Source organism: Brienomyrus brachyistius, chromosome 9 (genome assembly GCF_023856365.1).
Source record: "Brienomyrus brachyistius isolate T26 chromosome 9, BBRACH_0.4, whole genome shotgun sequence".
Lineage (NCBI taxonomy): Eukaryota > Metazoa > Chordata > Actinopteri > Osteoglossiformes > Mormyridae > Brienomyrus > Brienomyrus brachyistius.
The window spans coordinates 7,109,931-7,125,303 of NC_064541.1; the positions used below are offsets into that span (position 1 = coordinate 7,109,931).

Here is a 15,373-nt window from a genome sequence, read left to right on the forward strand (position 1 = left end):
GCTGAATTAATGTGCTGAAAGCTACATCAAAATTCCCATTTAATCATCTTGTTTCATGAATGCATCTTAGGGGAAGTATTTAAGGTTTTTGATCTCTGGGGGAAATTGTATGAAAAACATAATTGCCCCATGGAGGTTTAAATAACAATGTAGCATGTTAAATTATGACACACAGGAACCACTTGGTACAATGAGCAGTAAACGTGTATCCAGATACACACCCAATGCCCCTGAAATCACAGGCTGCCTGAAGATCATCAGAGTCCGACAGCTTTCAGTATCTCCGTAGCCAAAGAAGTTACAGAGGTGTCCACCTGAGACCTGCAAGAACAACAGTCCCATAACTAAAGATGTCAGTCCAGCTCTGGACCAAGTAGGAATTGTTGAAAAATGGGGGATTTATTCATAGATGTGAATAACATGAAGCATTTCTCTGTATTAAAGGCTCATCCTCTTTAACGTCATGGGCTGAGTTACTGTTTGTACAGAAGCAGCCAGTCTAAATGGGTAACAGGTGTAAAGTGAAGTTCTGATGTTTTAGACCACAGTGACCCTGGGCGGCCTCTATGATACAAACAGGTGTCACAGACTATTTCGGTGACTCGGCATTAGATATTTCAATGTGAAATAAGTGAGTCACAAGATGAAAACGTAAATATTACAAAAAAAACACATCGAATGGGAAATATCTTAACCTGAAGCACACACTTGTCACTAAATAAAATAAATACCATTCTTTGATGTTCACACCTACTCCAACAGTGAGAATAATTAATTTCTTCTGTGACTGGAAGTATTTTTTTTAATAGAAATACACTTTGCAAGGCTTTCTTTAGTCTTGTGGAAAGGAATTTAACAGCAGCGTTGGCAGGGACACAAATGCACTTGAAGGTCTTCCAGAACCGCCTTCTCTTACAGGCCCCTGCAGGCACATTCAAAGGGGTCACTTTCTTGCTTTAGACAGCCCCCCTCCTCATCTATGTGGGTTGGGGTGGGGGTGGGGGACTATGGGCAGCTCAACAATGCACCAGTATCTATGTGTATAGGGAGTGAGAGCTGGAGGAATCTTTCATCACAAAAGGCTGACTTGGCCTCGTGCAACCAGCACGGATCAAAGACACCCAGCAACAAAAGGAAAGTCGGGGCCTGGCGTGGTGGAGTGGGGGGGTGGGGGTGTCATTCACTGCAGGGCTGGAGAGCTGCTGGGAGTGGGCGGGGGGGGGGGGATGGGGGTGGTGACTGAACTTCGCCCCCCTGGGGGAACTCACCTGGTGGACTGAGCTAGTCTCTGCAGTTCCTTCAGCAGGTGACTCCCTCCCAGCAGGCCGTGGCCGGACCCGTCCGTGCAGGTGATCTGCGGGGGAATCACACGGCACATGTTCACAGCGGAACACGTGTGAATAGACATGGTGTCCCCGGGGCATTAGTGACGCTGAAGCAGCTGCATATTGCTCCGCGTCAGCGGGCTGTGGTGTCCTGTTCGCCATACTTGAGGGACAGAAGCTCCATGCGGATGTCAGGAGAGCAGCAAAGTCTCCGGGGGTGGGGGGGGGGGGTGACCCACACGTCCTCACCTGCTCTCTGTCTGTGTCTTTCCCAGAAACGCTGCAAGGCTTTCAAGTTGCCCTCTCTGATCTGCGCCTTTGTACAGAGCCCACGCTGCCGATGCGAGACCGATGCGAGGCCGAGCTCGTGGCAGTGGAAACTGCGTCTCGCTCATACTATAGCACAGCCACAAGGCTGCGATGCTGCCGTCATTCGTCTGAATGCCCGCAATCTGGGCGTTAGTGACACGTGCCTTTTAACGGTAGCACTTTCAAGGTCTCCTTCTGTAATAGACAGCTGATCTGATTTGATTGTCTGCAGCTACCTGTAGCTTTTACATTTCTACAGCTACTGCAAGGTTTATGTAAAGCATGAGCTTATGATAAAGTGCACACTGAAACACTCGGGGTGTAATTATGTTGTCAAAAATAAGGATTAAATATAGTTCATGCATCGAGAGTGTGAAGTGACATGAGACAAATTCTTTATAATTAATCATGTTAAAAGTAGCATCTTCTGTCAAGAAAATCAAAGACAATACCAAAAATCTCAGGAAAAAAAAGAGTAATAAAAGGATTTTATTGTGTACATTTCAGTGTAGCATCTTTTCAAATATATTCTTAAAATAATCCTGATTAACTCGCAGATGGGCAGTAGCACAGATACATTAAATCACTTTTTCCAGAGAAGCTGTGAAATGTGACAATTTTCCTGCGCTTAATGCAATTTTAAGACAAGCTGTCTGGCAAGTAATTACTTGGCCAAGTTTATAAATGTGCTAATGGATTTTAACGTCGTTACAATGACATCGCCGGTCCCCCCCCCCCACTCTGCCGCGGGGCTGCTTGGCCGTTACCAGGCAACAGAGTCACGCACCTCAGATGACTGTTTATCTAATTATTCCCACGAAATAAGGAATGTCCAACTTTCATGAAGAGGATGATAGTGGCGACCTGGACCTTGTACAGTGGGTGAGGCAGAGGGTGCTCCGGCCGGCCGGTCGGTCTCAGTGGATGCAGTGAGACGGAACAGCTGGTGCCTGATGACATTATTCATCGAGGCTAAACGGTTTAAAGCTGTTTAAAGGCATCATCATTACAAGAGAGCCCTTCTGACATCACGCGCCATTAACTCCCATCCGGAGAGTAATTCTCCTGTGTGCGGCCCGCAGACCCAGCATGCGGCTTGTGGTCCATGAAGATGACTAACGAGGACGCGATTAAGTGTGTCGGTCCTGTGAATAACACAATCCCTTACAAACACATGACAGGTATCAATGGTGATTGTGGTGAAGTATACGTGCATAGCTTTTCTCTGTTATATAATTTATGTGACCCTGCCTCCTCTACGATAAACAAAAACACAGGACTTACCATTAAAACGTCCTTTAACTACTTAATTATATCAATGATAATGACGCCGATATGACAACTGTTTAAAATTCTTTAAAACATCTTTGAAAGACTGATCAGTCTGATTACAACTGAGACTCTTTTCAAATGAGTGTCCTACTCACAGGGTCACTTTCTCACATCACCAGAAATGTTCCTGATGTCTCCGTGTCTTTTGCCCCTATAAATTCCTTCAACATATTGCCTGGTGTTTCATTGAGCCTGGTTTCATTACCAGCTATCACCTCGGAAACATGCAGAAATGCCAGATGATGATCAGCACTCAGAGAGACATTTCAGGCTCCCAGAGGCTCTGGGATGCTGCGGATGAACCTGCGGCACTCAGAGAGACATTTCAGGCTCCCAGTTAAAACATTACTTACAGAGCTTAACGGACACGATATATCATACTGCGCAGATAAGAAGGCTGTGAAGTCCATTTATAAAAGAGAACATACAAATGTTTTCAGTAAAAACAAGTTGCATCAGAAGCCTGACACCATCTGTGATGCTCTGAGTGAAATGAAAGCAGGAAGATCCTCTAATTCTCTTTCCTCACCTCAGGCTGATCTTTTCCCTTGTGGGATCCCATAGCTACACAAAGAGCCCTAAAACCAAATTTCTGGATTTAATACATATTAACCTTATTAGACACAAATCTATTGGTCTGAATGATATTTCACTGTGAAACTCTTATTCTGCATAAGCCCCTACTTCCCTCACACTTCCAAACTTCCAAACTCTCACTCTGCAGTGCCCTGTGGGAGGTTTAACAGCTGATGTGTCCTGAGACCTTCCTGAAAAGAGGTCAGTGGAGAAAAAAAATAACAAATGAGCATAAAACCAGGCATTTCCTGGTGGGTTTAAAATAAATCTTAAGGAAACGGCTGCCACTCAGGATTCCAAGTCTTATATGAAAAAGGTTTAAAGGTTTACTTGGTAAAATTAAGGGCATTAGTTCGAATTGAATTATAATTCTACACTGTATTTTTCAGTCAAGAGTAATTAACAGTGCACAGCAGCCGTGTGAAATGGTGATATGACTCATACAGAAAGGTTACAGGGAAAGTTCAGCTGAAGATGGTCCATCAGACCGCAGAGAGAGAGTGAAGGCAGGAGTTTCTGAAAGCTGTGAGGCTCGGGGGGGGGGGTGCTTTGGGCTTTAATCTTCTGAGGAGCATGCAAGACGAGGGCAGCAATCGGCAGTCTGGCCACACCGGCATCACAGCTCATTCCGTATGATGAGACTCAGAATACAGTGCATCATAAGCATCCCCCACCCCCCATGTGTTGCTATATGGGCATGGGACCACTCTGCTTATAACAACCTGCATTGCCGCGATCCACAACCTGACACAGGGCATCTCCGTCAGCTCTGATGGAAACTGGACTTTAATTACTAAACACCAGTACTGAAACACAGGTATCATTTCAGTTATTTTACACATGCATTTAGTGAAAACGGGCTCATGAAACCCCCCAGGACAAAATGAAACAAACTCTGAAAGCCAAACTGAAATTATCCTGGGATAATGTCACAACCACGCTGGATTCGAGTCATAGTTCCTGAGCTTGACATGTAAACGCTCCCATCCAAATTAATTTCCCCAGCATCTGAACATGGAGCAGAACATATGGGTGAGTCAGCAAATGAAGGAGCTTATTTCTGCTGCCGATATCTAACTGTCTGCATACATTTGATTTGCAAGGCAAATTCGGAACAAACGTGAGGCACGTGACAGACTCCAGTAGCATGGAAACAAACTCTGTCAGGATCTCCTGCATTCAAATGATCTTCCCAGTTTTCCACCCAAATATACATGGAAAATGTCTATATGTGTGTCATTAATCAGCCATATGTGTGTCAATAATCAACTATATTCATGCTGATTAGGAGAGTGATGTTCATGTTTCGTGGATGATATCCTGACCAACGGTGTCTTCGAGCCTCACTGTGGCGGTTGGATGGACGTTTGACCGCCATCGTCAGTCTGCTGTTCTGTCCTCCTCAGACGGCTGCCGCTCGACATGTACTCTCTCTCTATCTGCTGGAACGCGAAACTCACGCATCTGATTTGGCTCAGCTTTGCATCCTTTCCCAGTGAATGGCAGCGCAGCACACAAGTCTCGGGGTCATGCCAATAAGGATTTATGATCTCATGAGGGATGAAACGGGAGATCGACAGGCGGATCGGTGCGGCAACAGCAGTGATGCGGACGCTGCATTTGTCTGTCATGGTTAAGAAGGAGCTGAACCAAAAGGAAAGGCTCTCGATTTACTAGTCGATCTACGTTCCTACCCTCACCTATGGTCATGAGCTATGTGACCGAAAGAATGAGATCGCGAGTACAAGCGGCCGAAATGAGTCTCCCTTAGAGATAGGGTGAGGAGCTCAGTCATTCGGGAGGGACTCAGAGTAGAGCCGCTGCTCCTCCGCATCGAGAGGAGCCAGATGAGGTGGCTCGGGCATCTGGTCAGGATGCCTCCTGGACGCCTCCTTGGTGAGGTGTTTCGGGCATGTCCCACTGGAAGGAGGCCCCAGGGAAGACCCAGGACACGCTGGAGAGACTATGTCTTCCGGCTAGCCTGGGAACGCCTCAGGATTCCCCCGAGGCAGCTGGATGAAGTGGCCGGGAAGAAGGAAGTCTGGGTTTCTCTGCTGAGACTGCGGCCACTGCGACCTGACCTCGAATGAGTGGAAGATTATGGATGGATGGATGGATGGATGGATGGGATGGATGATCTCATGAATATTATGTAACAATATGGTTTAGTGTGAGAAAACTCACACACGCATATGGGGAAATGGGGAACGTCAAAGTCTACATGAATGTGAGAGTGTCCTACACACATTGGGTCCAAGCTCCCTGCGACCAGTTCAGAATCAGGTATGGAAGATGGATGGATGAACGGATGGACAGATGGATGGATGGATGGATTCCTAAATTCCCTCATAACATCCTCAGATTAGACAACAGATACACATCTAAGTTAGGCAATTCAAGTAAGAGAATAAAAATAATCAGATTACCAAGAATCTCCAGCATGGCTGAGAGCAAGCGAGTGCAGATCTTAAGGCAGATCTGTGTCAGCGATAACATGTAACAACCGGCACATGCAGCCGTGTCTATGTCCCCCACCCCCTCAAACACCGACCGGCAGAGCCGACTCCACCCATCCAGCCGACTGCCAGACCGGGATGGAGTTTAGGGGAGAAATCAGAGCTAAAACCTGTGGCACATGACAGGGGACTAGACAGGGTCCCGCAGAGGGGAGATACTCCAGGAAACAGCCCCCAAAAACACTCGTGTCCCGTACCACCATGAAAACAACATTTTTCAGAAAAGTCTTGCATGCAGCAACTGCCATGTAACATGGCTGCCAGGCTGTCCGTCCTGTTTCAGCCGTCTGTCCGAGTGCAGCGAGTCTCATTACGATGCCACACAGAGGGCACCCCCCTGGTGTCGGCCAATTTCTCACCCAGCGCTGTCTCCTCTACGATAAGCGGCCCAGCGCTGACGCAGACCCCAGGCGGGCGAGGCGGTTAGCAGTCACTGAAAGGAAAACTAATTAAGAACAACAGCGGCGTTAGCGCTGGCTGTGTCTCAGGGTGGGGACGACGACAGGGCACTAATTTCTGTTACCTCCTTGGTGAAAGTGCCTTTGTGATGTTTACAGTGTTACTACACAGCATAATGAGATCACCTCTCATCGGCCATGTTCTATATGGAGAAGTATCGTTATTTGACAGATCATTGGTGACAGGTGCTGATGAGAGAATAGGAAAAAACATACACTGGCAGGTACAGAGCTGTGGTCTGCAGCAGGATGAGCACCTCGGACTTATTGATCTGGGGTCGATCAATATGTTTATAACAGCCACACCCGGCTCATGAAGGTAATGGTGTTTCGACAGGTACACACACAGACACAGACAGACAGACAGACAGACAGACAGACACACACACACACACACACACACACACACACACACACACACACACGCGCAGGTCTCTAAGATACACACTTTCCTTCCTGCATGATTACTAGAGCAGGATTGACTGCTTCAGAACCCAGACAATCTTGATGGAAGAGGTGATCTTCCAAAACCGAAGCCCGGATCCACAGTCAATATAAAAACAAGGCTGATTAACTGCATTACTGATTAACGCTGACTGATGCACAGAGGAGGCAGCTTGAACTAGACAGTCTGGCGGGTGAGTGAGAAAGCAACCGGTCCATGAGCACTGACTCTTAATTTCTGACGGGGCTGGAGGTAGAAGCTGCCTGTTGATGCAGTTTTGTGAGACAAAGGGGACAGGGGGGAGCTATGAGGGTGGAGAGGGAGAGCAGGAGGGAGCTGGGAGGGTGGAGAGGGAGAGCAGGGATACTGATCCTAACAGACAACCACACTGTTAACCTGGTGACAGTGATGTTAACGGATTCCTGGGCTGTTAACCGGGTAACTGTGCTGCTAACGGATACCTGGGCTGTTAACCGGGTAACTGTGCTGCTAATGGATACCCGGGCTGTTAACCGGGTGATGGTGATGATAACAGATTCCTGGGCTGTTAACTGGGTGACGGTGATGATAACGGATTGCTGGCCTGTTAATCGGATGACAGTGATGCTAACGGATTCCTGGGCTGTTAACCTGCTAATACTGATGCTAACAGACAGCCGCACTCACTGACGCTGCCAATGTTCCAGACAAGGCTAAGCGTCTGCCTGAACGAGGCTGGGTGGGGGCCGTGTACCGTCGAGGTGTAAAAATAAGTATGGGGGTGTCAGCAGGCACACCACCCTGAACCCCACCCCTCTCTCTCCCCCCGACAGACAGCTGCTGACGGAGGTACACCCTCCCTAGCACGCCGCGTCTAATTCGCTGTTGTGACCCGTCACCACCGACGGCTGCCCCAGAAAAACAAACCCCCCCCCCCCGCCGACAGTTACCAGCAGGCACCGGCACTCTGCAGCCCACCCCCAATGCATGCAGAGAGGTGCATAATCACACCTGTGTCAGCGCTCTCCTGTGGGTTAAGTGTGTCATCGCACGGGAGAGACGGATCAGAACCCCGACAATCGCAGGGACGCCGTGGAATGAACAAGCCCGCTTTCGAGCACAATGCAACACGGCCGCAAACAGTCAAGCTGCTCACGTACCGGGAGACTATAATCATGATTGTTTGTATCTTTACAGACACAAAGCAGCCTCACAGGAAGTGTGTGCGATGATGGAGAGGGAGAAGGATGGGACTCCAGCAGGTGGCCTGCAGGCTGTCAGAGAGTGAGAAGCCGGATGTCGATGACAGATGAACCCAGGGTAGGTGCCACGCTTCAAACACGCGGAGCCGGCTTTTATAAATATATATATCTCAATAAAGGGCTGACTCTATTTATAAAAGGAATCATCTAGCACAATACAGCCACTGGAACAGCTTTAGAAATACACTATTAATGTTCCAGCTAATGGTCAAGACTCCCAATTCACTTCATTTTCACTCCAGAGAAAGTCACACATACCCAGGTCTGTAAGACTCATACGCATATTATAAGCTTGTCATTGGAAAATTGAAGAAGATTGTCCTCAAACCTGAGTATAAATGTTCTTAAAATCGTTATTTAACAATTAAATATTTCAACCAGGTGGATGAAAACAGCAATTAAAACAGCCCATTGAAGCAAATGTGTGTCTCAATACATGCACACCTGACATCAGCCAATGAAAATACCAACAGAGGGCAGTGTAACTGAATTACAGCCAATACCAGAGGTGCAGTGCCCTACGACGGGCTGGGGTCCCATCCTGGGTTATTCCCTGTATAGGACAAGCAGGAATAGAAAATGGAAATGGCCAACAGGCACAATGCTGATCATTATAATATTTTAGGAACAATACATGCAGCACTGATAAGGATAAACGATGGACGGATGGATGAATGAAAAGAGTAGCATGACTCAAAGGTAAAAAAGTGGTTGGAAGATGGATGAATGCATGGATGACATCATTACGCTCTTCTACCTCTTTGAACAGGAGTCCACAGGCAGTCAGATACAAGTGCATATTTTACATGCAGGTTCTTTGTTTATAGTCTTATATTTCATAGCCCCTATGTGAGGTGCGTTCAACTCAACATACATACACGTTTACAGTTGAGTGTGAAAAGGATACTTGGGTAAAAATGCTCATGCTCTGGAATGTAAGAGTGGAAACACGAATTGCACGCTTGCCGCCTGTCCCAACAGCCTGAAAATATGCATTTATCGGGAAAGGCAGCGGGGGCAATGCGTCAGGCTGCACGTGTTGGGGGCTTCGCATGGCCTTTTTCAGACAGCGGGAGCATCGCTGTGTCTGCGCATCAGATGACCAGCACATAGGCGGTCGTGTGCTGGGGGTTTATCAAACTTCAAAGTGCACCGGCTGAGAGTCCAACCCAGATGCTGCACTCTGACCACTCAGCCAACCAAACACAATCACCACCAGCAAAACAAACAACAGCATTTCATTATCGCTACTCCCTCAACTCGCAAAAATGATTCACCATGGACACACTGCTTAAACTACACTGACGTGACAGATACATTTCTGCATATTCTATATATTATTTGTACACTAACCAGAACATAATGCATATCTAATAAGCAAACAATGTTATAAACTTCCATTTCCTCTATATGTGAGACAGAAAGTTGTTACATTTAAAGTGTCTAATCACAGACATGGTCACATGACCAGAGTCCCCTCTGCCCCTCATCCAGTTTGCAATGGTGGTATAGTTGAGGGGGGTGGCCAGCAAATGTAAAAAATCATTGGTAATACATCTGCTTCTTTAGGTGGCTACATCTGACTAAGGACTTGCCTGATTGCCATGCATGTTCATTTCTGAAGCAGGCGTGCACCCTCAGGGGAGGCTCCCGTACTCACCAGACGCTTGATCACCCTCAGCAGTAATCTTTGCTGTCTGGGGTCCGATTGGACCTCTAGAACCCAGGCCAAGCTCTGCAGGTCCTCTGGGCACAGGCAGGCCAGGCCCTCACCTCCGTACAGCTGCACCAGGAGGGACAGACACTGGCTGGCCTCCTCATACACCTCCAGATCTCTGCCGGGGAGCTGCGAGAGGACACACAGAAACCCCCGCACTAATATCAGAAGAAGAATGCCAGGGATACTCCTGGACCACAAGTGAATGAGTCCACATCCAGCTTGAGTTATAAAACCTTCCCAAAGTCAGAAGACATTATGTAACATAACCTGATATGATTGACATTGATTTGGTAGAAATTCTGGCCCAGACATGAAACGCTTCCTGTAAACAGCACTATACCTGATTAGACCCTTGCTGGGACCTGTGCTGTTTTTCTGAGTTATCTTTTCAAACGTCTGCACCTTGCCTCCCCTTCCTGCTGCCATTCAACAGAAGGCTGCTTAATAACTGGGGGCAGTCAGTCCCCCTAACACTGGCCCACTCACACTAAGGTGTCGGCCACTGGGGCATCTCACCAGCTGGATGAGAAGGCTGCTGAGCTCGGTCAGAGGCTTGTTCAGGAGCAGCAGGTCCTCCGCGCTCTGGACCTCCCCTCGGGTCTCCAACCTCTGGAAGGAAGAGGGGGAGATGGGTATGAAAGCGGAGACGGGGAGAGAGATGGGGACAGAGACAGGGACGAGGACAGAGATGGAGACAGAGACGGGGACAGAGACACAGATCGGGATAGAGACGGAGTCAGAGACAGAGATGGAGACAGAGACGGGGACAGAGATGGAGACAGAGACGGGGACAGGGACGGAGACAGAGATGGGGACAGAGACGGGGACAGAGACAGAGATGGGGACAGAGATGGAGACAGAGGCGGAGTCAGAGACAGAGATGGGGACAGAGACGGGGACAGAGACGAGGACAGAGACGGAGTTAGAGACAGAGATGGGGACAGAGACGGGGACAGAGACAGAGATGGAGACAGAGACGGAGTCAGAGACAGAGATGGGAACAAAGATGGAGACAGAGATGGGGACAGAGACGAGGACAGAGACGGAGTCAGAGACAGAGACGGGGACAGAGACGGGGACAGAGACGGAGTCAGAGACAGAGATGGGGACAGAGATGGAGACAGAGATGGAGACAGAGATGGGGACAGAGATGGAGACAGAGATGGGGACAGGGACGGGGACAGAGATGGAGACAGAGACAGAGATGGAGACAGAGACGGGGACAGAGATGGAGACAGAGACGGAGATGGGGACAGGGACGGGGACAGAGACGGGGACAGGGACAGAGACAGAGACAGTCAGGCCCAGTCAGGGAGTCTCATGCTGGACCACAAAGCCGGATGTGATTTTCCGGCATCTGTATTTCGTGCTGCATATGCTGCACAGATGAATTTTTAACTACATCCTGCAAATGAGAATAAAGACACTGCGTTTTCATTGAGCACTCGGCCAGGAAGCCGGCACGTACTAATCACAGAGGTACGACATACACATATCACTTTCATGTGACACATTAATAAAGCCATACAATTCATCTTTGTCCTCCGGTATCCCTCCACCTACTATAAAAAAGAAAGCAATTTCGTCCGGGGTATGCCTGACACTATATACTCACTTGAGCATAACAATCTAATTCACGCATCATAAAGTCATGCTGCTTTGAGAGCAGATTACTGGCTGCCCGCCATGCTCAGAGGCTGCGAGCTTCTCACTGCTGCCAGGCTCCGTCAGCAGGCTTAGCGGATGCTTCCTGCTCAAGGTTACAGCTTTCATTCAGCGTGGACACGTGACGCTCCCTGACTGACAGGAGCGGCTCCGGAATAAGGCCTGGATATGACCATACACTGTAAACCTCGAAAAACTCTCTGATTCCCTAGATCATCAGGGTAACAGGAGTGCCGCTAGAAGTTTATGAAATGGGCTAAGGGGCTAAGTCTTTATAGGGGAATCGAATTTGAATGAAAATCAAAGAAAATACCATTTAAAGTAATCAGGGCACATTTATTTTGGGTCAGGAGGGGGTTACAGCTGCCGTAAAACAGTCATAACTACAACCCTGTGTGGGTGTCTTACTGTCAGCAAAATTTTATACACAACAGACATGGATCTGCATGGCATGCAGATTTGAACACGACGTCTGATGCCTGTGACATGGTATACCTCACGGCGGAGGAGTTCTGACATCCAGTTCAACCTCATTTATCTGCGCCCTGTGGTTTTTGCAATTATTATTATACACACACAGCTGCTGGATAAAGCTACACTTAGACAGGGAACAGAGGACTGGGTACCTTACAACAGTATGTCACCTATTCAAATCTTTTAAACACCGTATTAAAGAGAGGGACGGCATGTGGCTCCGATTCTCAAATGGAATTAAACCTTTTTAAACATCAAATGTTTTCCTTAAATTTTCTGCTTTCATAATTAGGTTTGTTATTATAAAGAGCGCCCTTTCCAGTATGCCGATGAGCTTCGGTTATACATAAATAAACATGTAAAACACCTTGTACAAGAGAGCGCCGGAGCGGAGCGGAGGAGAGGAACTAAAACCCTTCTGGTTGGACTAGGAGGGTAAAAGGTTCTGGGGGTCCATGGTCAGCCGGCTGCCGGAGTCTTTGTAATACATGAAAATGCTGAAAAGCCCCCCCCGCCACCGTTAAAAAAAAAAATAAATAAATAAAACAACTCGGAGAAGACATGTGACCAGAAAAGAGAAATTAACATTCAGGAGATTGTATGCTGATTACAGGACTGACGTCTGTTGCTAAGGAGTGAAGAATTGAGTGTAAACAACAGCCACTGCATGATATAAGACATCAACACTCTACTAGTGAAGTAATACGGCATCTCTAAGGTTTTCTTGGTCACGAGTGCAAAACAGAAGCAGCCCTGTCCTGTCTGGAGAGCGTGCGGTGAAACTGTACCTGGAGGGCCTGCCTGACCACGGCGGATGTGCTCCTCAGAACGTTGTGTAGGACGTCCAGTGCTGGCAGCAGAAGGCTGTGGGCCCTCTTCACGAGAGCCTGGTCTTCCCCCTCATTGTATAGGGCTGCTGCCTTGAACAGGACGCTGCAGATGATGTCCACCAGAGCTGATGGGGAAAAATGACACACGTTAGATATCTGTGAGCAGGCCTGAGGCTAACGCTAATGCTAACGCTGACGTCCACACCCGAGCTCCGCACCTGCACTGTGCGGTCATTACATCACATTTCAGGATTTTATTGCGTCCTGATAATATTGGGTGCATAAACAGGGGACTCATTTCGCAAACCTAAGAAATAAAGTCATTACCAAACAGTGCTGAAATAGGAGCCGCTGATGCATGATCTTTCACACGCGTGTTCCATCCGTGACCTGCCATCTCTCATCACGGCAGGGATTTTTACTGCTATATTCAGCGAGATGGCAGCCTGCAACCGGCAAATGCCATCTCCATCTACTCTTACAAACAGTCATACGCTGTGAAAACCACATGATTTATCCAGATGTGGGATACACACACAATTTTCCTTATTATAGTCTTCCAAAAAAAAAAAAAAACACACAGTATTTTTGTGAGCAGAAACTCAAAATAGATTCTTATCGGTTTCATTTTAAACTTCTTAACAGTAATTAATATGTCACAGTTCCATCTTTGTTATGTAGATCTTGCCCTAAATATCTCTACACCCCCACCTATCATTTGCAGTCAGGTGCAAATCCTCCCTGATAGCATGTTAACATGACGAACAAACAGATATAGTAAACTGGCGGTTACTCCAGGCCTTCTGGCTCTGCGGAGATCTCGCCTGTCGTAAATCTAATCTCACACATTCCCTTTCTCGAATGCCGTTCTTTTCTATTGGCTCCGAGTCACAGAGGAAAGAGCCAATTAGAGGGACAGTCTTCACCCCTTGTTTTGGTGCAAACCGCCACTGAGATAGTGTTAATTGTCAGGGTTATATTTAGAGCTGGGTCATCGGTTTCCAGGAAACCGAGCTTAATTCCTTCATAATGATGCTGAGTCTTCCAAAAATACCTTCCTTTGGTAGGAGCCGGTCGACATGAACAGGAGAGAGGTAGCCTCTCGGCGGGCTTCCTGAAATGGACTGATATCTCCCGACTCTGACAGCCGAGAGCAAAGCCTTCATGGTGTGTCTGTGTGTAAGCCATCGAGGGCTCCTCAATAATTACAGCCCAGAAGCTGAGACGTCTTTGATATTTTTGGCTCCTTCACACGTTTCTTTGGGGTCTGCAGTGAGATGGTCCTACTGCCTGTTTACTCTGCGAGGACAGCAGAGCAACTATTTGGGGGCAATTAACTCCACCTTCTACCTCTCCAGTGGTAACACGACTCTCCACGTCTGTAAATAATATTTCAGTCTGCTGCTCGTCTGCCATCCATCCATCTTCTGTAACCGTTTATGCTCTTCAGGGTCACGGAGAGTCCGGAGCCTATCCAGGGGCTGAAGGCAGGGAACATTCTAGGATGGGGCACCAACTCATCGTAGTCTGCTATTTGCATGTGACCCTCTTAACACATATACTGAATTTATTCAATTGCATCACTAGGTCCACGCAACCTCTGCATGATGTTCATGACGAGCAGGTCTTGCTGTTATTAATTATTCAGCGGCTAGGCTAAGGGCGCCGGCAGCTGGGCCCCTGCTCAGGCAGCAGCGTCTGCGGGATAAAGCATCTTCCCGGCTCTGAACATTGCATCAGACGGGCTGTTTATGACGAGCGCGCCTGTCTGTGGGCGAGAGAGAGGATGATGTGATAGGGGCAGCTGGGATACACTGGCACAGGCGAGTGCTCCTCCATATCCCCACAGCCCCAAGCCATTCTAGAATATTCCCCCCACGTTTCCCCGTAGCTGCTGGAGCAGTGATGCCTGGACTAAACCAGAGTAAATGTGGAGATAATGGTGCGTGAGCCACTCTGTGAGGAATATGGTGGGAGGGTGAAGCTCAGCAGGTTAGGCTGCTGTGCCTGTCATCAGAAGGTCACTGGCTCAAATCCCAGTGTCGGCACTGATTTGAGTTATGTCTAAAAAAAAAATCGTATGTCTCTTAGATTAAAGGCATCTGTTTAATAAATAAAAATACAAACTCATTTAAATAATGTAAAAATGATGTGTCACTTTTTGATGACTTTAGGGAAACACCATTTGAGCAGAGCTGCAGATCGCTGGGGGATAGAGTGGCATGTACAAAGGGCAGTGCAGAGCACCATACCTTCACCATGGAGCCTCTGCAAGGCGCTATCCTTCTGGCCTGTCAGGTTGCTGAGCAGGGCCATGGTGTTCTGCATGGTGGCACCCAAGGGACTCTCCTGGTGCTCCTGTCAGGGCAAAGACAGCAGAGGGGGCCAGTGAGAGGCCGTCACAATTCCCTCCAGCAGCCCCCCCAATGCCCCGGCTGCACAACCAATTACCCCACTACAAGGGGAAACATATTACACAGTC

General features: G+C 47.9%; 1 protein-coding gene across 6 annotated transcripts in view; it reads right to left on the reverse strand.

Moving 5' to 3' along the window:
- Positions 1 to 22: 22 nt before the first annotated feature.
- The window catches only part of ulk4 (unc-51 like kinase 4), a 61,810-nt gene continuing 46,459 nt past the window's right edge, over positions 23 to 15,373 (reverse strand). For 4 of the 6 annotated variants that reach the window (XM_049024880.1, XM_049024877.1, XM_049024875.1 and 1 more), the window contains 6 exons: positions 15,144 to 15,249; positions 12,850 to 13,016; positions 10,409 to 10,531; positions 9,863 to 10,048; positions 1,269 to 1,354; positions 23 to 321 (listed from right to left, as the gene is read on the reverse strand). In XM_049024880.1, coding sequence (XP_048880837.1) covers positions 258 to 321; positions 1,269 to 1,354; positions 9,863 to 10,048; positions 10,409 to 10,531; positions 12,850 to 13,016; positions 15,144 to 15,249 — 732 coding nt within the window. In that variant the 3' untranslated portion in view covers positions 23 to 257. The remainder of the gene's footprint in view (positions 322 to 1,268; positions 1,355 to 9,862; positions 10,049 to 10,408; positions 10,532 to 12,849; positions 13,017 to 15,143; positions 15,250 to 15,373) is intronic. The other 2 variants (XM_049024881.1, XM_049024878.1) reach the window with 1 other exon arrangement.